Below are 26,189 nucleotides of genomic sequence, written 5' to 3'. Positions count from 1 at the left end.
CACAGATTTTCGGTAGGCTTACTTTGCAGCCTTTTCCTTACAAATCATGTTGCATTTTCCTTATTTAGATGGACCAAGAATGGTCCGAGAGAGACAAAAGGAGAGAAGAAGAAAGTAGAGCGAGAGAGAGAAGAGACAAGGAAGGGGAGAAAAGGGAGAGAAGAGACAACGCAACACGCAGGATGAGGGGGGAAGAGGGGGGGCAGACCACCATGTCGACTGCTGCTTTCTTGCTACATACCGTACCACCATGTGAAATGTTAACTAACTCATTTGTCGCTTGTGACTTTTCTAGCATCAAGTCGGTTAGAGCCTACTTGTTGTGTTGAGAAAGGGGCAAACGGCCAGATTGCAAGGGCTCTCACTCTCACTCTCACTCTCGCTATAACCCCTCCCCTCACTCAACTTACATCGTTTAGAGAGAGGCCCCTGCGGAGTCGAAATCCGCCGACGAGTCAGTCAAGATGCCGGCCATGCTAGATGATCCGGCGAGCCCCACAATCTACCGCGTCTCCGGGGCGCCGCCGTATCCGGACCCGAACAAGCCCGAACTACCGGCCGACATCGTCCCCCGTCAAGTGACGCTCAGGGACCGCCAGACCGTCGCGACAATCATCCCATTCGCCTCCCGCCATGAAGTGCCCCAATCCCTCGTCCGCTACCTCAGCGACCAGCTCAACAAGGAAATCGAGGGCGGCGACACCTACCCGATGACTGACCCCATGCCCGCAGACAAGTTCGGCGCCTACTGGTTCCAGAACTTCGGCGCCATCATGCTCCTCGGCAACATCGAGCGCTCCGACCTCTCCGACGACATGGACTGGTCCCGCGAGTGTCTCGGCAGCGTCTACATCAAGCCAAACTACCCGGGTCGCAGCAGCCACGTGTGCAACGCCGGTTTTCTAGTCACCGACGCCTCGCGAAACCGCGGCGTGGGCCGCCTCATGGGCGAGTGCTACATCGACTGGGCGCCGAAGCTGGGGTACACGTACTCGGTGTTCAACCTCGTGTACGAGACCAACGTAGCGTCGTGCAAGATTTGGGACGCGCTGGGCTTCAAGCGCATCGGCCGCGTCAAGGGCTGCGGCAACCTCAAGTCGCACCCCGGCCAGCTCATCGACGCCATCATATACGGGCGCGACCTCGTACCCGGCGAGACCGAGGAACTCGTGAGTGAAGAGCGTTTCGACAAGATCAAGTTCTACCTCAAGTACGGCAAGTACCCGGCCGGGGCTGACCGCGCCGAGAAATCCAGGCTCCGCAGCGCCGCGACGCACTATAAACTCCTCGACGGCGACCGGTTGATGCTCAAGGACAAGGAGGTCGTCCCGGACCCGCGCCGCCAGTACGAGATCGCCCGCGAGGTCCACGTCGCCCAGCACGGCGGCATCAACAAGACCACGGCCACCATCGCCGAAAAGTACCACTGGAGCCGCATCAAGGAGACCGTCAGCGATGTCATCCGCAACTGCACCGAGTGTAAGGAGCTGGGGAAGATGCCTGCGCCTGGCGGGAACGGAGGTGCGAGGGGTAGGGCGGCTGCGGCTGCTGCTGCTGCTGCTGCTGCCGCCGCCGCCGCCGCCGCTTCGTCCTCGAATAAAAGCAATGCTGCTATTTCAAACAATTCTCTTTCGAATCACTCGTTATCGAATAATTCTTCAACGTCGACACCGCCCGCCACAAACGTCGACACCACTACCAGCCCTGTTCTTGCACTTCAATCCCATCATCTCCCGTCACTTTCTTCACCGCGGTCCTCGCCGTATACAGAGGTCGCATCAATACCACCGTCACACACTCTCCGAGACCCTTCAGCCTCCCCGTTACCCCGGCATCCACATCATAATCCCATGTTACAAGACGAATCATATCAGCCCATCGACCCTCAAATTATCGGACCCGCAACAACTACTCACGACCCTTACAACCACTATCACCCGCACCACACAGACTTCCAAGCCTTGTTGAACGCGACGGAGGCGGAGGAGACGCCGGAGGAGGCAGCTGCCGTGGACCGAGACCTGGACATGTTGATAGAGCAAGGGGACGAGGAGGAAGAGGATGTCGACGAGCCGATGGTGGATAAAGAGAGAGACAAAGAAATGTACGCCATGGGGTACTCTGGAACATGAAGGATGGCGGATTGTTTTTGTTTTGCTGTTTGGCGTTGGTTGGCGGGTTGGGGGCGGCATTTTGGTTTTCTTTTCTCATTTCATACCTTGTAGGCAAGCATCGGCAGTCAAAAGATGAACCATTAGACACACACACTTTAGTTTGTCTACTGTGGGCCGTAAAACTGAATGGTTGTTGATACGTTTCAAGTGTTATGGAGTTGTGGCTTACCTACCTTGCTCAACTCATTCCATCATGCATAGATGAACCTGCGTGAGGAAATAATAGTAGCCTGGAACGTCTTAGTGCAGCATTAGAGATTATCAAGCCATAGTCATGTTGGCCAACGACATGGCGCCTGATGGCTGCAGAAGCAGGAGGCCTTCTACTGGCGCCTTGCACTGCATTTTTATCTCACCCAGGAGCAACAACTGCCAAGGCTCACCGATCACTTCTTGACTCGGCTTAGCTTTCAATCAAAGTAACTTAAACGTTTTGACAGACGACAAATGACCCAGTCTATTTGGACTTTTGGAAGCCAAGACCCCTGAGGGCCATTCTAGGTATCATACAGACGCCATTCATCAATTCCTTTATTTTCCTTTTTCCCTTCATTTTCCGGTCATGACTACTTTACCGACGAGGCATGCCCCGTCCTCTGCCTCTCAGAGCACGCTGAGCCGCGCCAGGAGGCAGCTGCTGGCCTGGGGCCTGGGGCGCCGCGCTCTCCTCGTTGCGGATCGTCTCGTCGACGCCGAGGATGAGGCAACTGGCCTCGGTAGCCGCCTGGATGGCGTTGATCTTGACCAGCGCCGGCTCCCAGACGAAGCGCTCCATCATGTCGGCAACGCCCTCGTTGGTGAAGTCAACACCAGCCCAGGTGTTGCCCTTGCGGTGCTCCACACGCAGCTTGTTGAGAATGTCAGTCGCGTCGAAGCCGGCGTTGTCGCAGAGCTGGCGCGGGATGACCTCAAGAGCCTTGGCGAAACTCTTGATGATAGCTTGTTGCTTGTGAGGAATGTTCTTGTCGGCGAAGCTGTGGAGGTAGGCAGAGATCTCCATCTCGGCGGCACCACCACCACCGACGATGGTGTGGTTCTTGATCGCGCGCTTGACGATCATAATGGCGTCGTGCAGAGATCGCTCGACCTCAGCAATGAACTGCTCCGCACCACCACGGAGAACCAACGTGCAGGTCTTGGCCTCAGGGCAGCCCTCGAAGAAGTTGAAGCGCTCGCCACCAATCTGGCGCTCCTCAAAGCTGCCGCAGGTACCGAGGTGCTCCGCCAGGATATCAGAGCATGTTGACTGGACAGTTGCGCCAGTAGCCTGAACCACACGCTCCATATCCTCAGATGCAACGCGGCCAGCGCAGAAGATGTCGCGGTCCGCGAAGTACTGGGTGGCCAAGTCACCAATGGGCAGCTTGCTCAGGACCACCTTCGCGCCGGTCTTGTAGATAGCCTCCAACTTCTTGTAGATAATCTGCCACTCCGCATCGACAACAGCCTGGTAATCCGACACCTGCTCGACACGGACCTCGGCGTTGTCCTTCTCGGCCTTCAGCTCCAACTCGACGTTCAGGCACACAATCTTGGGCTTCTGGAAAGACTTGGGTTGTTGCTCGAAACCGGCGTAGGAGAAAGTCTTCTTGAAAGCGACACCATTGACGAAGAGGGAGTCGGTAAGGGAACCGCCGGGAATCTTCTTGACGCCGATCAACTTCTCGTTCAGGTCATCTTGGTCGAGGGACAGGACGGCATCGACGACCACTATGGAAGGTTAGAATCAAAAGGCTTCAAGGGAGTGATTTGACGTACTCTTTGTGAAGAACTCAGTGTTGCGCTTAATCAGCTTGCTCGTCATGGCAGTAGCGGCGAGCTTGCCGAGCGTTTCCCTTCTGTTACCCTCGTTGGTGTCGACTGCGATCTCCTTAATCTTGTTGACAGCCATCATCGACGCCCTTCTCAGGCCCTTGACGATGACCTGGGAGCTGACACCCTGCTCGACGTGCTCCTTAATCTCCTTGAGGATCTCTCCAGCCAGAACCACCACGGATGTTGTGCCGTCGCCAACTTCGGCATCTTGTGATCTCGCAATGTCGACGAGAATACGGGCTGCGGGGTGAATAATGTCGAGGAGCTAGAATCACGTTAACATCCCTTGTGGTCGACAGTCTGCCTGTGTCATCCTGACCTTCATGACGGTAGCACCATCGTTGGTAATGGTCTGCCTGCCGTTGGCATCGACCATCAAAAGGTCGCCTCCATAGGGACCGAGAGTAGACTTGATCGTGGCCTGAACAGCCAAACATGCGTTGATGTTGGAAACAATCTGACCCTTGCCCTGAGAGGTATCGGTTCCTGCGCAACAGACTCGTCAATCATGGTTCCAGGGCCAGCAAGGAGAAGGCGGTGGGGTAACGCACCCTCTTTCAGGACGATAATAGTCGGGGTCTGGCCTCCGAACGACATCTTGAAGTATTAGTGTGAGACGACGAGTACAGCGCCCAAGTGTTCGTAACGAGGGATATGGCGGGGTTCGTGTGTCGTCGTGGGGAGGCTGTAGTTCAACTGTTCGTGGCCCAAGAAGCTTCTGGAGCTCCAAAAAATTATTGCAGCCTTTCGTGATGCCCCCCGGGCACGGACCAGCCTGTCTTGTTGCCTTACCTGATAAAGCTTATGTAATTGAGGAGGGGTATTTCCTACCCTGGTCAGGTCTGCCTGCTGAACCCCACATTCGTGCCTGCTCTTTTCAACATCCCTCTCAACTACGGTTAATCAGCCAGGAAGAGCTTCCCTCTTTCAACAGGCGCAGTACAGAAGAGTATAGTCATGGAACAATTGCTGAAGTGAGGCCTGTAAACTATTACTTGGCAATTTTTTTTTTTTTTCACAATCCAAAACTAAATATGCCTGACTGAGATGGCTGCGTTACTGCTGCAGCGTGTTGGCCCTACCAATCAGCAACACCATGAACTGCAGGCTGACCTTCAAAGGCTTCTCAGCCGCTGCCTAGCTTAATAAAGCCTACGTGTACTTCTAAATGCCTTTTTCATGTCTGTTGGCACCATAATCGCAGGTGGAATTGAGCCTCATGCCCAAATGGCCATGTCAACCTTCAAGTATCGCGACATACTGCAGGATGATGAGATCCGGCTTCTTCGACTTTTACCTGGAGATTGGCTGGATGACCTTGAGGCACAGTTGCACTTGGCCGATCAGACATGGCGGTATATTGCCTTGTCATATGCTTGGGGCAGTACTAAAAGATCGAATCAAATCATTGTCAACGGCGAAGTTAAACACATAACCTTTAATCTGGACAGGGCCTTGCGTGCGATTCGTCAAAAGACGAAGCCCGTTGTAATATGGATCGATTCTATATGCATCAACCAAAATGATGCTGTCGAAAAGGGTCACCAAGTTGGACTCATGCATGACATTTTCAGCTCAGCTATTGAAGTTGTTGCATGTGTGGGCGATGGCTTGGACCGCAGTCTCAAAGACTACACTCGTCGTTTTGAAAAGTTGGGCAAATTATCTCCAATTACCTTTGCTGGAGATCAGAGCGACATACCTCTAATCGAAAGATCCATTGACCTGTGGAAGCGCTCACCACCGGGATCGTTGTCAGAGCAAGACGAGATCATTTGCCTTTACAGCCTCATTTCCGCAGCGTTACACGAGAGTTTTTTCAACACCAAAAAGCCTCAACAAGAGGGAGAAGAGACATACTCTGCGAATCAGTGGTTCCCGAAAAGGGAGAGTCCGGCTGATGAACACCGACTGCAGCAAATTTCCGAGAGGATGAGGGTATTTGCAGTCAGTGACTGGTGGAATCGCATGTGGGTTGTGCAGGAAGCTTGTGTCGCCAAAAAACTGACCATTCTATATGGCCGTGCTTCTATTCCCTTCAGGGTAATCGTACAAGGGGCTCGCGAATTCCTAGACTCGTCCTCTCCGAAGCCCTTTGAGTTCATGAAGGTGGTATCCTATATGGCAGAGAAAGCAGACGCGATTGATTTCTTCCGGTTTCGAGGCTCTTTCCGCACATCCTCCGTTGCAACCAACAGCTCTCTTTTGTGGCTCCTGAGGAACTTCCGCGACAGAAGGTCATCCGAACCACGAGATAAGATATACGCACTCCTTCGTCTTGCAAAGGATCTCAAAAGAGAGACACTATTCAGCCATGTTGACTTGAACATTGATACAGACTACGAAATTAGCGTAAGCAATCTGTTCTCACAAGTGGCTTACGAGATCTTCAAACAAACCGGCCTCATGTGGGTGACAACGTCCGACTTGCTTGCCAAATCAAGAAAAGACATTCCTTCTTGGGTCCCTGATTGGTCGTCGGATAACCCTATACCTGGCTTCAGTCAGCAACGTGTACGCTTTCACGGGGAACTATTTCAAGTTTTCAACACCAGTGGTGCCATGTTCCGGCATTTCCATGCCGTTGATGGTGTCATCAAAGAAGACGTTGTCTCACCCCAACAGCACTACGAGCGTTTGGCTAATGGAGAGGTTGATGTTGACCTAAGGTGGGAAACAACGCACCGCCTACCAGTCCTTTCCATTTATGCCACAAGCACAGGCACTTCTGTAATGGAGGTAGATATCGAAGAACAACTACGCCTCGCCTTAAACCTCAATGGGATTTCTTGCGGGTTGATAGAGGACATCAGCGACCCAATCATGAGTGACCTGTCCAATCTACCAGAAGTCATACTCCAAACCATCTCAAAGTGCTGGCAGCTCGTTCAAGGGGGGGAATTATTACACCGCAAGCCCCTAATGGAGATTCTGGCGTGCGCTCTCTGCTCTTCAATACGAACTGAGAGCGGACCCGATGGTTACAAAGCTCCTAGTATTCTTAGCACAGATCAAATGAGACAAGCCTCATATTGGGCGTTGAGGCATGCTATGGAACACCTGCCGAATACACGTTACTACGACCCCAGGCTTATCAATTTGTTTGAAGCTGACTTTGAAGACAACCTTATTTCTTGGATAGCAGCGCTCAAAGAAGACACAGAACTGAGCATTTACATCAAAATAATAAGAGATCATACGTTCTGGGACCTGAGGTCAAAAGAGAAATTGGCGATGTGGTGCTGTAGTCATCCCGCGGCTGATGACAGCACATATTCTGCGCAAGGAGGAGTTCGACTTTTCACTTTTACCCGAGACTTTAGTCCAAGAGGTGAATTCGATTCAGATCATTCCGTGAGACTTTGGTCTGAAGATAAACGATGGATTGAAGATACCATCAGAGCCGTGGCGGGCGGCTGTCGCCTGTTTGTGACCTCGAGAGGACTTGTTGGCTTGGGTCCGGAAGCCATGCGCGCGGGCGACGAAGTATGCATCCTGGAAGGCGGCTTGATGCCATACATACTGCGGAAAAGACTGAAAAAACGGATCATGGCAATGGTAGGAACTTGTTACGTTGAAGGAATCATGCACCGGGGGCAAGGAGATAGCGTCCGTGGAAGCAACTCGGAATACATAGGTTCAAGGGATATGCTACAACAGCAACTGCGACAGGCTTGGAGTAGTCATAGGGAGGAATTTATTCTTTATTGAATTCAGTCTAATTATTGTAATGGGAGTTGTAATCCAATATTTGGTGTTCTAGGTATATGCTAGCCACTTGTCAGTCATGCCCATGAAGAGTAGAACTCTTGGTCATAATCGACAGCTGTCTTGGTTATCCAAGAGTGGGAGGATTTACTGTTCATTCGCATCACTTGCCATGCTATATTTCACAGCTTATTAACCTCTCGCCTGCTTGATACCCAGTTGAAGCGTAACCAAACTGGATATATCTCTGTTGAAGTAGCCAGAACTCCGGGTTGAAGTGGCTCCGTCGCCGGCAGGTCTGCCGGCGACCCTGGCTGCCTACGTGACGGGAAGTCCGCCAGACAGCTATAAGTTCCGCGCCCCTTTCCTCCAGCATTTCTGCTGAAACTTCTTCCTACAAAAAGTACAAAAGACACAAGATAATACGTCAGTTTTCCCCTCAAGAAATTATCCCACTTTAGGGGTGCCCCTGTGATCCCAACAATCTCACCCTGACATTTCAGCCCTCACTCTTGACGTAGCTCTATTGCTTCTCTCAAGATCTCTTCTGCTTCGCTATACCGCCCCTGGCTATGGTATATTACTGCAAGGCCAGTCATACTAGTAATATTGTCTAGGTGTCTCTCGCCTAGAACCTCTTGACGTAGCTTTAGTGCTTCTCTCTCGAGCACTTCTGCTTCGCTATACCGCCCCTGGCTATGGTATATTACTGCAAGGCCAGTCATACTAGTAATAGTATCTAGGTGTCTCTCGCCTAGAACCTCTTGACGTAGCTTTAGTGCTTCTCTCTCGAGCACTTCTGCTTCGCTATACCGCCCCTGGCTATGGTATATTACTGCAAGGCCAGTCATACTAGTAATAGTATCTAGGTGTCTCTCGCCTAGAACCTCTTGACGTAGCTTTAGTGCTTCTCTCTCGAGCACTTCTGCTTCGCTATACCGCCCTTGGCTATAGTATGTTGCTGCAAGACTAGCTATACTAGCGAGAGTCTCTGGGTGCCTCTCGCCTAGGACCTCTTGATATAGCTTTAGTGCTTCTCTCTTGATCTCTTCTGCTTCGCTATACCGCTCCTGGCTATGGTATGTTGCTGCAAGATCAGCTATACAAGCGAGAGTCTCTGGGTGCTTCTCGCCTAGGACCTCTTGATATAGCTTTAGTGCTTCTCTCTTGATTTCTCCTGCCTCGTTATACCGCCCCTGGCTATGGTATACTACTGCAAGGCTAGCTATATTATTAATAGTGCCTGGGTGCCTCTCGCCTAGGACCTCTTGATATAGCTTTAGTACTTCTCTCCTAATCTCTTCTGCTTCGCTATACCGCCCCTGGCTATGGTATGTTGCTGCAAGACTAGCTATACTAGCGAGAGTATCTGGGTGCCTCTCGCCTAGGACCTCTTGATATAGCGTTAGTGCTTCTCTCTTGATCTCTTCTGCTTCGCTATACCGCCCCTGGCTATGGTATGTTGCTGCAAGACTAGCCATACTGGCGAGAGTATCTGGGTGTCTCTCGCTGAGAATCTCCTGGCGTAGCTTTAGTACTTCTCTAATGATCTTTTCTGCCTCACTATATCGCCCTTGGCTAGAGTATGTGATTCCCAGATTATGCATGGTTTCTAAAGTGACCGGGTGTCCATCACCCTGTGCTCGCTTGCTTAATGCATACGCCTTCGTATCCACCGTTTCTTTCTCTCTCCATCGCCCGCGGTCAAGTAGAAAACCTGAAACTTGACTTAACAGGTTCACTGTCTCTGAATCTGTGCCAGCTTTGCATAATTCGGCCCAGTCACTGACCTGCAATGCATGGGGAAGCCATAATTCAGTCTTCTCCCATTTGCCAGGCTGGCTTGGCGGAAAAAGAAATAGCACAAGATTGAGTGCTTCCTTGGCATATCGAGCGGCCTCATGTAAGCGTCCTTTCTGGTTCATGCTATACCGTGCTGCATCCTGGACAAGTTTGTGCATCTTGTACGTCTTTTCAGCCAACTCGGATCCCTGTTTCTGTGGAGATAGAAAGGAGAACTCTCTCAGACGAGTTAATGCGTCAGTAAACGCATCGTTGTTGTCATCCGAGTCAGTTTCACTTTCTGCATATGAACTGTCGTCGGTGGAGATTTCGCTATCATCATCTTCGTCCGCGTCGTCCGCGTCGTCCGCATCGTCTGTGTCGTCTGTGTCGTCTGTGTCGTTTGTGTCGTCTCTGCAGTCTTCCAGAGCGGCAGCCCGAATAAGACTTTCCGGAATATTTTGGTTATGAACATACGCAAGAACAAGAAGAATCCGGTATGCAGCGCCGTTCTCCCGCTTCAAATGTTCCATCGAAATGGTCCATGTTTCCAGGATGCTGTTTGGGACTTCGCGTCGACGATGCCGATCGTGTTCTGATCTCTGCAAAAGTCTCCACCTCTTTTTACCTTCCCGCAGCCTCGAGAGGTATTCTGAAACTGGTGTAGATGTTCGGCGGATGTATGCAGCAGCTTGAGAAACGGCAAGGGGAAGGTGGTCTAGTTGTATCAACAACTCAGAGACGGTGAGCTTATCCTCAACTGCAATGTTTTCGTTACTCGAGGCCTCAAATAGTGCAGTAGCCTCTTTAACTGTCATACGGCTGACCTCAATTGCCTGGCGAGAGCCCACAATATCCACAATCCTCTTGTCACGGCTTGTCCAGAGCACCGTGCCGTAAGGCGCCTGTGGTATGTAGTCATTCAAACAGGCTTCACCACTCGATTTCCGAGTAATTGACATGTTTGATCCAACACCGAAGATGCTGAGATCATCTGCGTTGTCGACGACGAGAAGCCAAGATTCTTGCGCCTCTATCCACTCGCGCACAGCCACTAGTAGCTCCTGGCCTTGCTTGTCAGTCACACCAGCTAGTCTTGCAAGCACTTCATAGCCTTGCGTGAACGTCGCTTCGTTGTCTGCGTGGACCCAGTAAACGGGGCATTTGTTGTCGTAGAAACGGCGGTAGGCAAACTCGAGTGCTATTTGGGTTTTGCTATCACGATCAGTCCTATTTCCTTTCACAAAGGCGCGATAGCTTACCCAGACCCACCAAGACCCCAGAGCGCCGCACATTGGTATTCGTCAACGGGCGGGAGCAGGTCGTCGAGTTTGACAAAAATATCTGGGCGATCAATGACTTCCTTATTTTGCTTGAAAGGAACCACGAAATGGGGTCGGGCAACCGTCGGTGGCGGGCCTAGGACATTATAAGTTTGTCTTCGAGAGGCGGGGCAGCGGTCTACTTACGACTGTTGGAAACTGTCACATTTAACGTTCCACCGGTTTCGACGTGCGCGCCGGGAAACGCGATATGTCCAGCCGTCGATCCGAATGTCTGTTGCGTTTCCATATTGATGCCCAAAAGGTGAGCGACTACCTGGGTACAGGTGGCAGTAAAGATGTTCTACAAGTTTGCCCTTGTCGAAGCAGACATCAACGAGTGTCGACAAAGCGGGGGAAATCAGGCTGCAGCTCGGCCAACAGGGGCAGCCAACACGTGTTTACACCCCTCAGCCTCATCGTTCCAACAGATCCCCTCTCACTTTTTCGTTCAGTCATCTTTTCTACTGACTATACATCATCATAATGGCCATGCGTCCTACCAGCCGTGACGGTTTTGAAATCGCAGTAGTGTGTGCTCTGCCCCTAGAGTACGATGCTGTGGCGCTTGCTTTCGACGAATTCTGGGACGAAGAAGACGACAAGTACGGAAGAGCCCAGGGCGACACAAACACCTATACGACCGGCCGAATTGGACATTATAATGTCGTCCTCGCACTCCTGTCAGGTATGGGTAAGGTTAATGCGGCGAGTGCTGCGGCAAGCCTGCGATCCAGCTACACAGGCCTAAGGCTGGCCCTTTTGACAGGGATTTGTGGTGGAGTCCCCGGCCTAGGGACTGAAAATGAGATCATTCTGGGCGACGTCGTGATCAGTAAGACGGTCGTTCAGTATGATTTCGGGCGACAATATACAGACAGGTTCATCCGAAAGGATACCGTGGATGACAATCTTGGGCGACCAAACAAAGACATCCGATCTCTGCTGGCTACAACGCAGACAAACCTTGTGCGTGAACGTCTTCAGCTGGCAGCTTCGCTATTCCTCGACCAGATCCAGAAGAAAGCGGCAAAGAAACGACGTTCCGCAAAATATAAACGTCCCCCTTCGTCCGAAGACAAGCTTTTCAAGCCGAAATATGTGCACATGCATCATGAAAGAACTGATTGCGGCTGCGGCTTGCAAGTTTGCGAGACGGCTCGGGCCTCATCGTGCGACGAGCTCCATTGCGACATAGCTGAGCTGGAGCGACGAGAAAGACTCGATGAGATGGACGAGTTGGAGAGAAATGGCACAGGCGGCGACAGCCAGGAGTTCGAGATCCACATTGGCAGCATTGCATCAGGCGATACGGTGATGAAGTCTGGCGCAGATCGCGATAGGATCGCTCAGGAGCTAAACGTTATTGCCTTTGAAATGGAAGGGGCCGGTGTGTGGGATGAAGTGCCATGCATCGTCGTCAAGGGCGTCTGTGACTACGCGGACAGTCACAAGAACAAGAAGTGGCAGACATACGCCGCTGCAACAGCCGCATCTGTGATGAAAGCCCTCCTGGCACGCTACATCCGAACGGACAGAGACGCAGTCGATCACAATAGCAGAGAGGCAACGACCACGCCCTCCGGCAGCCAGGGTCCAATCTTCAACGGGGCCATCACAGGAAAATATGTGGTTGCAGGGCAACACACGAGCGGAGGAGTCACGAACATGAACTTTGGCAATTGACGGGTTGCTTGTAAACGGCGCGGCGCCTGGTGTGGCAGCCGTTCAGGGCGGAGACGGTCGCCATAGTCGGGTGGGGCCCACTTCTCCGGTTTTCCATGTTAGAAGTCCGGTGCGCAATGTGTCTGTAGGCTGGCTACCTTACGCCAACAGTCAGTTTGCGTAGTAGCGGCGAAACTCATTTAGCAACCATTGACCTGTTGAACCTTATGGTAACTGGAAGCGGGCCACAGCAGTAGCGACTGTGAAAGCAATTGTGAGTGTGGCCAGAACGTCTTGACTGAATGTTAATACGGCAAGATTGGCGGGAGTGATGGTTAAAGCGATGAATCCAAATTAAGCTCTGGCACCGCCGGATCTAGCCAATTTCTACTGTTACTTCCACTTTTGAAACCACTGTTTTGACCACTCTTCTTTGAGATCCTGGTGACATTGTTGACCCGATGTGAGGTCTATAGTGCTGGGATCACAGGGTATCTTAGCCCGTAAAATGGTGTATACTTTTCAAAGGTGTGGAACTGGTGTATATTCCTGTGTCATGACTGGGAGGAGATCTAGTAGAAGGGCTGGCTGAAGTGGTCGCGAGACTTATACCCGTCTGTGGGCAGCCGGCAAACGGCAGTCTCGCCGACGGCGGAACCACTTCAACCCAGAGTTCCGGCTATGGCAACAATGAGACTATAGGGTCTTCACCCTTACAGTAGTCACAAGTGTTTTGTTGGCCGTAGGGTAGTTTCTCGAGATTATTGTGATGTAAAATTGGCCATGGTAGCTGGGGCAATGAGAGATCCATGATTTGAGAAGCAGGCAGAAACATGAAAAGGGTTTATGTTGTCTGTAGTTTAGGCGGTTAAGTGTTGAATATTGTTCTCCGAGTTGATTATGCTCTTGCTGGTGGTAAGGGAACATCCTTGTTGGTAAGTAGTCGGGCTTCCTAAAACAGAAACCCCGTGGCGGCCGGACCGATGTGAATCGTATTCTCGCATAGAATACGAAAATACGCCGTCTCTAGCCGGAACATGCGGGTTACCTAGTCAAGCAAGGGTAACATACTGTGGGCGAAACCAGCACAGAACGCTCAGAATGGGAAAAGTGGTGTTGTTGGTTGGAAGAACTAACTAACTGGCTAGAGGGCTGTGGAGGCTGGCTAAGACCAGTGGTGGCGGCCGTCAGCCCACGTGACGGGCCGGCGAGGCCTGCCACCCACACATACCTTAGTCCCAAGAGATTCATACTACGTGTGTACTGATTTCTACTGATTCAAGGCATTTCTGGCTTGACAGGAGCTGATTAGAGTATGACACGCGCAGTAGTAGCCCATGGCAATCGCAGCAGAACAACTATAAGTATCAAACTGATTCAAACTGATATTCATTGTCTCTCCACTGGTTCCCATTTCATTCTGTTCATCGGCCATCGGATCAAATGCCTGTCTTCCATCCTTATAGATTCCCAGATGCCAGACATTATGTGCTCTGCCCAACCCTCTGCGGGCCACCCTAGTTCCAATTCTTTCAAAACTACACAGAATAAATAGAGCATTGCTAAAGCCAGAGGGTGCTTTATCTGTATTTGCGATAGAAAATCGTCTGAAATTCGGTAAAGCCAGCCTAAAGGGGTTGCGCGATGGGCTGTGTCGATTTGTACTAAGGCATTAGGTGCTTCAGGGGAAGCACCATGCGCCCGGAGGAAGAATTGTTCCAGATCCTCTAAAGCTACGAGGTACGAGCTTTGAAGCTTTAGGTCAGGTATTTCTCGAATAAGCCGACGGATGTGACGTAAATGAACTTTACAATCGTACAGTAACTGAGCCTCCGCGGATGGTGTTTGTGGAGTCATTGGGTTGAACGACCCAGAGGACACACTATCCGCTGTCGACAAATGTTCTTTGTGGCTCCTAATAGCCCGCACCCCTCGCAGTAAGCTTAAGAAGCTGATATCGTTGCATTCGCTGAACGCGATGTATTCCCCTGGCCGAGGACCTATCGCAAGGTTGATGAGGCCGATCAGAGTAGCCGATGCGTGCACAAACTCATAGTTGTCATCGTTGATGTCCTTGAGCATTTCAGTAGATCCTCTGACCCCCAAATTGTAATGCCGTTGAGATTGGATAACTAGGCTGTCGCGTTGGTACGGATAAAGTCGAGCTTTGTGCAGCGCAGCAAATGCGAGCATCAGGTGCAACACGTGTGGATGTGCAAACCCAATTTCTGGCAAGCGAATGCTCCAGAACTCATATGCTTGGTCGTCCATCGCTACTGTAGGTACGGTCATGGAGAAGAAATGATGGAGCAGCTCCATATCAGTGTAGCTCAAGGCAGGCTGCGATGTTTCGGGTCGGCTGGATTGAAGGATAAGATTTTCCATAGAAGTAAGTCGTCGAGACATGGCATCTAGTTTTGCGGACTGTTCAAGCAGCGTTTCTCTCATTTCGAGCGTTTTGCTGTTGCAACCTACTTGATCCATCTGTGTGTCGGGAGAATTCGTCGAGGACAAATCATGACGTTGGTTGGCATTGCTGCTACTGGGGTGACATCCCAAGCATTTGCAACTGCAACCTTCAGATCGCGACCCTCGGTCCTCAGGCTCGAGTGCGAAGCTGCAGTCTTCATCCCTGCGGACACAATTGAGACAGGAAGGTCTGGCTTCATCGCATTTGATCTTCCTCCTTTTGCACTGTTGACAGCCCAGCCTGGACTTTCGGTGGGACCGCCGATGCTTGTTTCTGCTTTCAGGTGAGCTCATTTGGAGAGGTAATGGGTTCTTAGGAAATCAGGTATGGCTGCTTTCCAAGGAGACAAGCGGCACGTCTGGACAAGCAACGAAAGGAGTCGAGTTGGAAGACCAAGCGTCAGCAAGAGTCGTGGCGATGTTGTAAACGAGAAATGCGCGGATAGAATGCTAGGATGCGAGACTGCTTGGCACACGATAGGTTAAATACATCAAACAAAATAAGCCTCCTCCCAAAACAGGGATACCTAATAATTGAGCAAAGCAAGGGTATGTAGTCAACAACAAGGCGTGGTTACGCAACCCGACTTTAGTGCAACTGCCAGACCCAAAAATTTCCGTTTCTGTACTCTCCGACTGCTCAAGCCCATTCTATGCAGTTGGTCTAAATCCTAGTCGCTTCTTCACTGCCCATTGCTCACAAAATAAGAGCCGATGGGTCTAAAGACGATCACTCGTGTAATTGCCGTATTTTCGGAGAGTCAGTAGTACGCTTTAATTATGAGATCACCTTTGGTATCCATTCTGGATCGGTAGTAGCCGGGATGGCCTGGTGGCCTTTGCATGCCATCGAGCACCTCGACTGGGACTTGATATCCAGGGATTGAATACACTGACGAATCCGTCACCACCCACAACCTGATATGCCGCTACCAAGGTATGGGTAGGCCGTGCTTCCGGAGAACCATGTTCTTGCCACTGGAGCCATTGAAGAATATAAGATAGGAACCATCCAGCTTAGACTTGCTCTGGCCACACGAGCTGGACAGGAAAGCAACAATACTATCTCCTCCCCTTCCTGCTTCAACACTGCCAGTCTTTTGATTCTTTTTCAAGATGTCATTCACTTTAACCTTTGTCTCCCTCTTACTCATGGGCCATACGGCCCTGGGGGACGTTTGCAAGTGTGTAAGTCATGTTGGCATTCTGAATCTACATCCTTTGTTGGCCCCAAAAAGTCCCAAAACACCAAATGCTAATCGTATGCTAGTCTTCGTTAGATCCTTGCTGGCCTTCGGCGTCCGAGTGGAATGACTTCAATGAGACGATTTCTGGGAGGCTCATTCGTACCATTCCACCCGCCTCTGTCTGTTATCCCTCCGAACCGAACTATGATGAACAAGCCTGCAACACAGTTCTCTCTAAGTGGACTACCTCCGTTTTCCACTCTTCTGATCCAGCAAGTGTCCCATCGGCATGGTCAAACAACAGTTGTAATCCAATCTACCCAAATGGAACCAGCGTCGCTGGTGATCCTGATGCAGGGAAAAAGGGTTGTTCGTTGGGTGCTTTGCCACCTTTCGTCGTGAATGCAACGGAAGCAACTCACGTGAACGAGACACTTCAATTTGCGAAAAAGCGTAACTTGAGAATCAGCATTAAAAACACTGGACACAACGGCTCAGGAAGGTAAGGCTGTCTCTTCAACCACCTAGTTCCAGGTACAGCACTAATCTTCAATTGTAGAAACCTTGGGTTCAGCAGCCTCTCGTATGTTTTCTCCGCCCTAAACTGAGTCTTAACAAGCTGTGTTTTAACAATCTCCGTAAGAATATGGACGCACAACATGAAACAGACCGTATTTCACCAGGTATTCCAGCCTACATCTTGCTCCGCCAACATGACGTGGAAGGATAGCCAGATGGCCATCACAATTGGTGCAGGTATCCAAGATGGTGAGATTTATGACTTCGCCAAAAAGAACAATGTGGTAGCAGTTGGAGGAACTAACGCAGTGAGTACAACATTTCGTTTTTCAAAGGTGCTTTTCGATGAGCTTAAAATGACCGATTGCTGCTTTAGGACGTGGGAGTGGTGGGATGGGCTACTGGAGGTGGCCATGGCTATCTCACCGGCGAATATGGCATGGGAGCAGACAACATCCTCGAAGCCTCTATCGTTACTCCAAATGGAGAGCTCATAATTGCAAACGCCTGTCAAAACGAAGATATCTTCTGGGCCATCCGCGGCGGCGGCGGTGGCACCTTCGGCGTCATCATCAACATGACTCTCAAAGCGTACCCCATACCGAAAATGACATTCATGGGATTTGAAATTGCTGCAAAGAATGGTACTTCTACCAAGTCCTGGTGGAAGTTTGTTGCACAACTTCATGGGCTGCTGCCTGCACTTCAGGATCAGGGTGTCAAAGGATATTACACCATGGGGGGGCCACCCTCCAGCCAGACGATCGGAGTTGCTGGTTCTCTGTTCCTTTGGAATGCCAGTAATGGAACTGCCGACAAAGCCGTGGCTCCCATCAGACAGCTTCTTTCCGCAAATAACGATACTGTGACTGGATCGGTGTCTACAATGCCCGTCTCAAATATCTATGATCTTATTGGATCTGTCTCCGCTATTGAGAATGTGGGAAAGTCTACGGCAATCACAGCTGCGAGGCTCATTACTCGAAAAGTGGTTATGGAGGAACAGGAAGAACTGGCCCGTGTTCTCGAAGAAATTGGCCCACTGGCAGTTGAACCAACAGTAAGTAAAACTTAAGACTCGAGATTCGCGAGGCCGGAATTAATAAAGAACCAATAGGATGGGGTGTCCAACCCATCTATTTCAGGGACAATGACAATTAGCCACGAGCCAATCGACAACTCTCTGAACCCGGCTTGGCGCGATTCAGTTGTTCACCTCATTGTCTCTCAGTCTTGGAAAGACTCACTACCGCAATCAAAGGTCTCAGAGGCGGTCAATAACATGACTTACAAGAAACTCAACGCTCTTCAGAGACTGGATCCCAGCTCTGGCACATACTTGAACGAGGTTAGTTTCACTTCTTAATCGGTACCCATGTCCTTGCCTGTCAAGACACGAGCTAATCCAGTTTCTTTCCCCAATAGGCGAATTCACTAGAGCCAGGGTGGCAATGGTCTTTCTTCGGCACCAATTACGGACGCTTAAGAGAGATCAAAGGGAAGATCGATCCAGAGGGTCTGCTTTGGTGTCCTCAATGCGTTGGCAGTGAAGATTGGATCCAGCAGGAGGACGGAAAACTGTGCCACAACTATCAGCCCTTTTCAGTGTAAATCACAGTTCTGAGAAGCGCCTTCTCACTTCCTCCCTGCCCACACGGCACCAATGTTTGGTTAAAAGTAGTTTCGGACACAGCAATTACAAAATCGTTGCTGAAATGTATCTACCATAGGTGTAGTTACTGAGTAATTGTAAAGATAGTCAACGTCTAGGAATAGACAGCCTCAGTGGATGAGTGCCTTAGGAAGCATATGACAATATCCCGGCGCCGATTACCTAAAGACTTTGGACCCAAGTCCAAGATTGGAAATAAACAAATGAATAATGTACTACCCTATGAGTTAGCGGAGTAAGGGAAGTCATGCCAGGCAATGTGAGAGATAGTTTGAACAGCTACCGTAACAATAGCACGAGTGGCTTGCCTCGCAACCTCTTAAAAACATGTTGGTGGTGCGATACGTGTTGAGGAGAGCACAGTGGATGGCTTTATCACTCACTAGGCACTCAGATGAATCGAAAATGTGTAACAAGCCTGAGGTAATTACCGTGCGAAAAAGTTCGCATGAAAATTCCACCCACAGTTACTACTAAGTTGGCTGCGACATAATACTCCGCGCAATGAATGATCTGGGTCTACACGGAGTGGAACCAACGTGCGCAGGCGATTTCAACGCATACATTAAGTCGCACTATTGTCACTTACACAGTCAATCGCACAGTCACTTTTACCATCATTCATTAATACCACTGTAGCCATAGTTGCCTATACTGCTAATGTTGTCAAATCTGCGGTTGTCGTGTTTTGTGCTTCGACAAGAGACCATAAACTTTCAACCACGACGTGGAATTTTGAGGTTCGCATCCAAAAAGTTGCGAACTAAACGGAAATTAAGATTGAACTTCTTAAAAAAGGAAGAAATAATTCATATCCCATGTTTTCTTGCTGCAAATTACGCCTAGAGACGCTGAAGAGACAGCACTGCCTTAATAAGCTGTCGGTTGCTAGCAAGTTTTGTTGGGCTTGCAGACACCGTTCCAAGATCATGCAGTTCAAATTCGAGCTTCAAGGATTAAAATTGTTGCCGTTGAGGGACACCACCAGTCATGTCCCAAGTGACTTCTGCCTCGCTTCCTGGCGGTGGCGGCATGACAATGTCTTTACGAAGGACTGCCGTCTTTGCCGGGACTTCACGGTAACAGGGGTTGGCAAACTATTTTATGCAGAATCATGTACTGTTTTGGTATGATCCTATACTTAAATACTTTACCAGGTATCGAGAAGGATACTACAAATGTCTAAAGACTTCTGCGAGGATCTTGGCGGGGGCAACAATGAGGCTCGTTTTCGGGAGCGAGAATAACAAAGTCTGTTATGGTTTCATCTTACGCTTGTTGAGGGCCGAGCCTCAAAGTGTGCGTTGGGCCTACGCCCATTGAGGATGCAAAGCTCTAAAAAGCCTTCTAAATACACAACGCCCACAAAGAGTATGAGCTGACTAACTTCCCTCCTTATACGCAATAAAAAGACTATTACTGATTGAATAAATGTTGGTTTAACCAGTAGTTTTTCGTCATCAAGAGAAGAAGAGGCCGACGAGCTCGGGTAAGTCGGCAATCCCTCATGCAACAGACGCTAGCTTCTTAAGAGCGTCCAACTACCTTATATAAGGGTTAACTCTGCCTATCTGACCCACTACAACAAACCTACATATAGTGAGGCGGTCGCGCAATGTATGATCGACATTATGTGGATGCGTGTTAGTCGCTACAGGTGACTTTGCACGACTACTTTGCACACATTAATGGTGTGTCTGCCAAGGAAGTATGTCTCGAGTTCCCGAAAATAGCACTGTCTCTCAATCTATTGCACACATGGACTTGGCTATAATAATCAATTTAATCCATTTCATGGTAATCTAGTCCCCAATCCATGAAAAGATGACTACCCAGCCCCGGGTTGCTCACGAACACAGCCGAGCTGGCATCCGCCCAAACAGCCATAATCAGGGCGCATCCCCATCCTGTGGCACACTAGTTACACTTCAGACGGGGGCTAAGGCCAATAAGACAAAAGATCGACATTGAAAGAGTCGTTCAGAGATGATTTGCAGTCTTTGACAAATCTGATTAACGTAGCTCACCTAGGAGTATCGGCATGAGTCCATTCTTATCACTATGATTTATGACATTTGCGCTGCTTTTTCTTCAGTTTAATTAAGTCACAGCCTTCCACTACCGTGAGTCAGGGCAAGTCATTCGAGTTGAATGAGAGATCATGTTCTGGGGATGGAGCAAAAGACATATCTATGCCGTATATATCAACACCTGAGTGTCCGAGCTGATGCTCAACATTCCAGCATGTCGTTGACAAGCCTGTCTTTACATCAGCCTTGAATCATCATTCATTTCAGAGGTTAGATACTCTAACCATTCCTTTCGTTATGTATCACATTCACTTGATCACTCTTTTCTTTGCACTTGTTCCCGTGTGTTACTCTCAACAATCTCACGGAGAAGTCACCACTCATTCTCAGCAATTCACTTAGCGTAATACAACCTCGTCTCGTCCCCCATCAAAAAAGCCAAGCTCGGCTCCTTCAACATTCAAATCGCAGTTTATATCAATTACGCCAACGCCAGTTCGATCATCAGCCCCGTCAACGACGTCATCTGCCCCTGCTACTACTGTTACTGTAAGCAATGGCGAGAATGTTGACGTTTTGCCCGGAGTTGTCGTCGTCGGTGCCGGAATAGGAGGTTTCTTCACAGTCAACGGTGTCAAGACACCCATTGCGGCAGGCGCAGTTGCTGTCGCCGGGTCAACAGCGCCGCAGATTCCGGACAACCCAAATGACCCAGAAGACCCAAGCAAGGAGAAGTCCCGCGATACCGACGCGGAGACAACCCCAGGACCAAAGTCGAGCGGTCCAGTGAGCTCGGAATTACCAGCAGCAAGCACAACCAGTGAACCCATTTCAAGTTCGAACCCAAGCAAGACGTCATCATCATCCGCAGCACCGAGCGGCACAAGTGCAGACTACATCATTTTTGCCAAGGAGGGCACCACAAAGGAAGACGGCGATGGTTTCGGTAACACATTGGCAGGCTTGGTCGGAGCAGATAATGTTGATATCATTCACAACGATAGCGGTGTTGCCATTGTTTGGCGTGCAAATCTCACTCCGGATCAGCTTGCCAAAGTTAAAGCTGACCGTGTTGTTGCTGAAGCTAGGATAAATGATCCTCTTACACGCGACGACCCAGATGCAGCTGAGAGCCAGGCACCCACGGCCTCTCAACAGAAGCGGGCAGAGGTCACCCAGAGCCCCGTTGGCAACAACGACATATTTGACCTACGCACACTTTCAACGCCTCCGAAAGAAAAGGATATCCTTCCCAATTACCGATATGACGATTTCGCAGGCGAGGGTATAACTATCTATGTAGTCGATACAGGCCCGTTCGTCCTGAATCATGAAGAATTCGAGTCAACCGACAAGCAAGTCACTCGTCGAGAGTTGAATGTGGCCAGGAACAAGAAATTCACCATTCCAGACACTCAACATGGAACATGCGTAGCATCCAAGGCTGTCGGCAAGACAACTGGAGCGGCAAAACGCGCAAACTTGGTCGGCGTGCGTATTGACTTTACCGCGTTTGGCCTGCTCCGCGGCCTTCAGTCCGCCTTCAACGAGATTAAGCAAAAGGGACTGAAGGGCAAGGCTGTCGTAACAACTTCGATTCTCATGCGACCGCCTGACACTATTTACACTGCCTCGATGCGCAGCGTCTTGAAGTCTTTTGTCAACCTGGACATCCCTATTGTCGCTGCAGCTTGAAATAAGTTTGGGCAGCAAGGCCTCTCAGACCCCGACAAGTTACCAGCGATCTTAGCCAAGGAGTTGCCTATCATCGTAGTAGGCTCGGCTACACAGAAATTTGAGATGGCTGCTACGAGTCAGCGTGGCAACCTTGTGACAGCATGGGCCATTGGCGTTGACATTAAATGTGCTGATGTGTTCGACCTGGCCAGCCTTGCAACGGACTCGGGTACATCTTTCGCCGCACCCCAGGTCGCCGGTATGGTAGCGTATTGGATGTCGCATCCAGAATTCGCCGGTGAGTTGCCCGCAGGCCAAGTTGCTACGACGTTACGCGACATGGTGGGCGCCCTCGCCTACCCGCGCATCAAGGAGGCGGGTTACCCCCCCATCGCGTGGAACGGGCATGACCTGGCAGAGGAGTGCGGCAACCCAGGCAGTGGAACTGGAACCCGGGCCCGGCGAGACAGGAGACGCGATCTCGGCAAGGCATGTTCGTATGCGCCTACATCAGCAGTTTCAGCGCCTTCAGCGGCTCCAACAGCATCCGTCGCCCCTTCCAAGCCAGCAGCTGATGTTCCCACAACGACAACTACCTCAATCACAGAGACAGCTACCACGCCGTTAAGGTGCAACTCATGCGGTGCTGAGGCTGCAGATAGTGCGCCTGGCATGATAGGAGGACAAGTTGGCTGCTCGGGGGCTGAATACGCGCGGAGTTCTTGCGAAACGAACCCCAACTGCAAATGTGAGGAACTAATCTTAACACTCGATATCCATTTCATTGTTAAAGACATGATTGCTAACTTGTTGTAATAGCCTGGGCATTTGGCAAGGAAGACAGGGTCACGTATAGCATCGATGTCTGTCTGTTTTTCGACAAATCCGCCACAGAAGTTGTTAGTGAAGCGCCGCCTGACCCAGAGGGCAAATGCCCCTTTAGATATAATGACAAGGGTTGCCCACCGCTTTAGAGCCTCGCTCAGGTTGTGCAACCTTCAGGCGGTGGGTATGCTTGGCCAAGTACTGGAGGTAACTACATTCGCGTCGGCACGGCTTTGCCAACTGCCAAAGTCAGTAGGATTAATTCTACTCATACAATTTAGAAAATTGCAAGGCAGTTGCCTGCAAATGTAAGAATGACTGTGGTGATGACAAGATATATCAGTGAACGGCAAGTCAGCCAAAGCTCAAACTCTGGCTTCGTGAAGCTGTATGGGGTAACATTTCTATTGAGCATCTTGCAATCGTTTGTCTACTAGAGTTTCCGCTTTGATCTAGAGCCTATTTTCTTTGTTATCATTTCTTTCGTTTTTATATAGCTTTCTGTGGATGCTACGGTTATTCATCCTGCTTCTGCACAGTTTCCACGGCTTTCTCAGCTAGCTGGGCCATGTGATGGCACTTAGTACATTGCTACCAAAGTAAAGCCGCGGCGAGTTCTCCTAAATGGAAACGATGCTACGATCTATACACAACAAAGGTACGCTTGTGACTGAAAGACGTTTGCTGTTTATAACTCTTCCACACAGTGACCCTGAACCCTTAGCCAGTATGTCAAATCATTCTGTGTCTGTTCAACTCCTAAAAGGTTAAGCAAAATTTCGAATGAAACGTTTTCAGTGTTTCCCATACGTATGCAATTGGCGCTTCAATCTGTTCTGGCGAAGCCTCTCATCTCAGATTTTCCGTAAGCGGTTAAAGACGCGCCCGCTTCCTCAAACCTTGGCCATCTCTCTAAGAGATTCTGCAACTCCTCTTAAAACAGCGCGTTTCCTCTCAGGGCGATTGAAATTTATGCGATTGTAGACAGCTACTTAGACGAAGTCGGTCCATGCTCAACTAGATCCATCAGAAATCGTCCAGCTAACATCATGATGGGGAGAAGATACTTCAGCTAGCAAAAAAAAACTATCCAACCGCTTTGACAAAGTGCGGCATCAAACCAAAGTTGTTTAATGTCAAAGGGCCGAGCGGGCAAACAAAAATATGGCCATAAAATGCTGAGTTGAGTTTTGGGAATACTGGCCAAGAAATCAAGGTTCGAGCCCAAAACGTAATTTCGTCTAGACTTTCGCAGTCGGAAAACGATCACAAGATGTCACCCAGGGAGAAAGGTAATGACGAACTTAACTCTTCCGGACACATTTTCCGAGTTTCGTACTTACACCACTTACATGAACTACGTATGCCTAGAAGTATGACGTGACACTGGCCAACCATCGTTTGTAAGTGGGCAGCGAGGTGATTCCAGGTATGTCACCACGCCACTTGACGGACACATATGGACTTGTAGATTTCTCCTTCAATACTTCTCTGAATTTACGCCTCATCTACTTTGTGGAAACGCCTGGTTTCGTCTCGTCCTCCGTACTTAGCCGCTGATAACCAAACGGCAAACTGTAGAGCACCGTTCATACGTTAAACTACCATAACCTTAAAGCTTCGCGCCAAGTTGAACAAGCTTGATTAACTACGTTCAATACGATTAAGGATACCCATGAATCCATGAAACCGGACTACCGGGGGAGGTCATGCGGAGTCCTGGTTAAGATTTGTGAGTTGTCGTGATGATCAAAAGTTATCTGATCGAAGCGCACACGCTCTGATTGGACGGGTGTTGAGATAAATAGGACGCAGCGGTTCGTACTTTACCATGCCCTTTCTCCCCAGAGCCTCCGATCGGTACATATAACAGCGCTCACTGTCGATATCTTTTCTAAATTCAACCCCGTCCTTCTCACAAACCCCTACACTTTAATCATAATGGTCTCGTTCAAATTGATCCTCAATGCTTTGGCAGCCTCTGCCGCTGTTGTCATCGCTGCCCCCGTGGAAGAGTCTTCTGGCTCGGTTCTAGTGGCTCGGGATCAGGTCACCATCTTCATGTGTGAGGATACCCGCTACAGGGGCCTCTGCCGGGACGACGTAATCCAGACTGGATCATGCTGTACGCTTCCCCTTTGCTGCGACTGTTAATGCGTCCGAAGAGAGTTGGAAAACGTTAACATGATGTGATGTACCTAGACAATGCACCGTCTGAATTCATCGACCGCATCAGCTCAATTCGTAACAACGACCGAGAGTCTACCACTTGCACCTGGTACCGGTGAGTTTTCCAGCGCCCAGCACTAACTTTCATGTGCAAGGGACGTTTCTAACGATTGACTTTTTGTGATTGGCAGCGAGCGCGACTGCCGTGGTGACACCTATCGCAATCAGGAAGATAGGGATCTAGGAGACGGCAACGGCCGCTTCAACGACGCCATCCGCAGCTACGAGTGCAACAGGAAGTAATGGTTGACTATCCACAACATCCAGTCATCGTCGTAAGGTGCCCCCGAGCCTACCTTCAAAGGAACACCGCTTACAACCGAGCAGTTTCTTGTCGTTGACGGGGGTAGTTTACTGTCTGGCAAGTCACGGGAGTTGCACAACTAATCGCACTAATACGAACCAACCGAGGTAGTCTGAACATTTCGTGCAACCACCCGACTTCTGTTAATCACAATGGTCGCTCAGCAACATGTATGTCTTGTTACGGCTCAGCAGTCTGTACCTGTGTCAAATTCTTGCGGTATATTTATTCTCGTCAGCTTCGGTAAGCTGGCTGAAAGTTTAATAAATTCTATCTTTCGAAACATACCAGTTCTTTAAGATTACCACTTCTGGTTGGTGATATGTCGTATGTGCTTGTGGCATGCATCAAGTCAATCATCTTGTCAAAAATTACACCACCACGCCTCTACCTGACCAGAAGAGAGGTGTTGCGTCATAGGCTCTACAGTAGATTGTGTAGATTTGTTGTAAACGAGTTTCATCTCAATATAAGCTTAATGTCGGCGGCTGAGATTATGGGCTGACAGTCAATCGAGTCAGGTCCTTCCAAGTCAGGCTCAACCGGCGGTCTGTGTTGTTGGAATCCAAAGGAGGTCGGCGTAAACATCAGAGCGGCGGTGGGTGTATGCTCATGGCCCAATACGGCAATGATACTGTGTGACAGATGCTGGGGTAGCATGGTTCAAGGCAGTCTTCTGAATATTTGTCCTTGGACATGGGGAAGAAGCCGGGCTCACAGTCAATAAGTCACACAAGTACAAAGGCTCGAGTTGAAATTGTTTAATTCAAATTCATCAAAGGCTCCCACATCAACTCCAAAACACCGTAAC

General features: G+C 49.9%; 9 protein-coding genes across 9 annotated transcripts; 6 read left to right on the top strand and 3 right to left on the bottom strand.

The window, feature by feature from the left end:
* Window positions 1-464: 464 nt before the first annotated feature.
* CTRU02_206350 (acetyltransferase) lies at window positions 465-2,132 on the top strand (the record flags this gene model as incomplete). Its single annotated transcript, XM_036728053.1, has 1 exon — window positions 465-2,132. The coding sequence occupies one exon, from the start codon at window positions 465-467 to the stop codon at window positions 2,130-2,132; it is 1,668 nt and encodes a 555-aa protein (XP_036580167.1).
* Window positions 2,133-2,745: 613 nt separating this feature from the next.
* Window positions 2,746-4,586, bottom strand: CTRU02_206349 (t-complex protein 1 subunit eta; the record flags this gene model as incomplete). Its single annotated transcript, XM_036728054.1, has 4 exons — window positions 2,746-3,884; window positions 3,933-4,254; window positions 4,309-4,475; window positions 4,541-4,586. The coding sequence occupies 4 exons, from the start codon at window positions 4,584-4,586 to the stop codon at window positions 2,746-2,748; spliced, it is 1,674 nt and encodes a 557-aa protein (XP_036580168.1).
* Window positions 4,587-5,222: 636 nt separating this feature from the next.
* CTRU02_206348 (heterokaryon incompatibility protein) lies at window positions 5,223-7,700 on the top strand (the record flags this gene model as incomplete). The annotated part of the gene is made up of 1 exon (XM_036728055.2): window positions 5,223-7,700. The coding sequence occupies one exon, from the start codon at window positions 5,223-5,225 to the stop codon at window positions 7,698-7,700; it is 2,478 nt and encodes an 825-aa protein (XP_036580169.2).
* Window positions 7,701-8,203: 503 nt separating this feature from the next.
* CTRU02_206347 (kinesin light chain) lies at window positions 8,204-11,051 on the bottom strand (the record flags this gene model as incomplete). The annotated part of the gene is made up of 3 exons (XM_036728056.1): window positions 8,204-10,694; window positions 10,742-10,898; window positions 10,949-11,051. The coding sequence occupies 3 exons, from the start codon at window positions 11,049-11,051 to the stop codon at window positions 8,204-8,206; spliced, it is 2,751 nt and encodes a 916-aa protein (XP_036580170.1).
* A 236-nt stretch (window positions 11,052-11,287) lies between these two features.
* Window positions 11,288-12,487, top strand: CTRU02_206346 (phosphorylase superfamily protein; the record flags this gene model as incomplete). Its single annotated transcript, XM_036728057.1, has 1 exon — window positions 11,288-12,487. One exon carries the CDS (start codon window positions 11,288-11,290, stop codon window positions 12,485-12,487), a length of 1,200 nt encoding a protein of 399 aa, XP_036580171.1.
* Window positions 12,488-13,855: 1,368 nt separating this feature from the next.
* Window positions 13,856-15,229, bottom strand: CTRU02_206345 (C6 finger domain protein; the record flags this gene model as incomplete). Its single annotated transcript, XM_036728058.1, has 1 exon — window positions 13,856-15,229. The coding sequence occupies one exon, from the start codon at window positions 15,227-15,229 to the stop codon at window positions 13,856-13,858; it is 1,374 nt and encodes a 457-aa protein (XP_036580172.1).
* Window positions 15,230-16,051: 822 nt separating this feature from the next.
* On the top strand, window positions 16,052-22,038 carry CTRU02_206344 (FAD binding domain protein; the record flags this gene model as incomplete). Its single annotated transcript, XM_070204698.1, has 7 exons — window positions 16,052-16,123; window positions 16,206-16,624; window positions 16,682-16,705; window positions 16,766-16,949; window positions 17,018-17,701; window positions 17,759-17,989; window positions 20,815-22,038. The coding sequence occupies 7 exons, from the start codon at window positions 16,052-16,054 to the stop codon at window positions 22,036-22,038; spliced, it is 2,838 nt and encodes a 945-aa protein (XP_070061802.1).
* A 105-nt stretch (window positions 22,039-22,143) lies between these two features.
* On the top strand, window positions 22,144-22,994 carry CTRU02_206343 (subtilisin-like protease; the record flags this gene model as incomplete). The annotated part of the gene is made up of 2 exons (XM_036728061.1): window positions 22,144-22,768; window positions 22,840-22,994. 2 exons carry the CDS (start codon window positions 22,144-22,146, stop codon window positions 22,992-22,994), a joined length of 780 nt encoding a protein of 259 aa, XP_036580175.1.
* Window positions 22,995-24,786: 1,792 nt separating this feature from the next.
* Window positions 24,787-25,317, top strand: CTRU02_206342 (uncharacterized protein; the record flags this gene model as incomplete). The annotated part of the gene is made up of 3 exons (XM_036728062.1): window positions 24,787-24,970; window positions 25,048-25,129; window positions 25,206-25,317. 3 exons carry the CDS (start codon window positions 24,787-24,789, stop codon window positions 25,315-25,317), a joined length of 378 nt encoding a protein of 125 aa, XP_036580176.1.
* Between the last annotated feature and the right edge of the window lie 872 nt (window positions 25,318-26,189).

Source organism: Colletotrichum truncatum (assembly GCF_014235925.2).
Source record: "Colletotrichum truncatum strain CMES1059 chromosome Unknown Contig_0003, whole genome shotgun sequence".
Taxonomy (NCBI): Eukaryota; Fungi; Ascomycota; class Sordariomycetes; order Glomerellales; family Glomerellaceae; genus Colletotrichum; species Colletotrichum truncatum.
The sequence above is the reverse complement of the archived record's forward strand: the minus strand, read 5'-3'. Positions and strand labels throughout refer to the sequence as shown.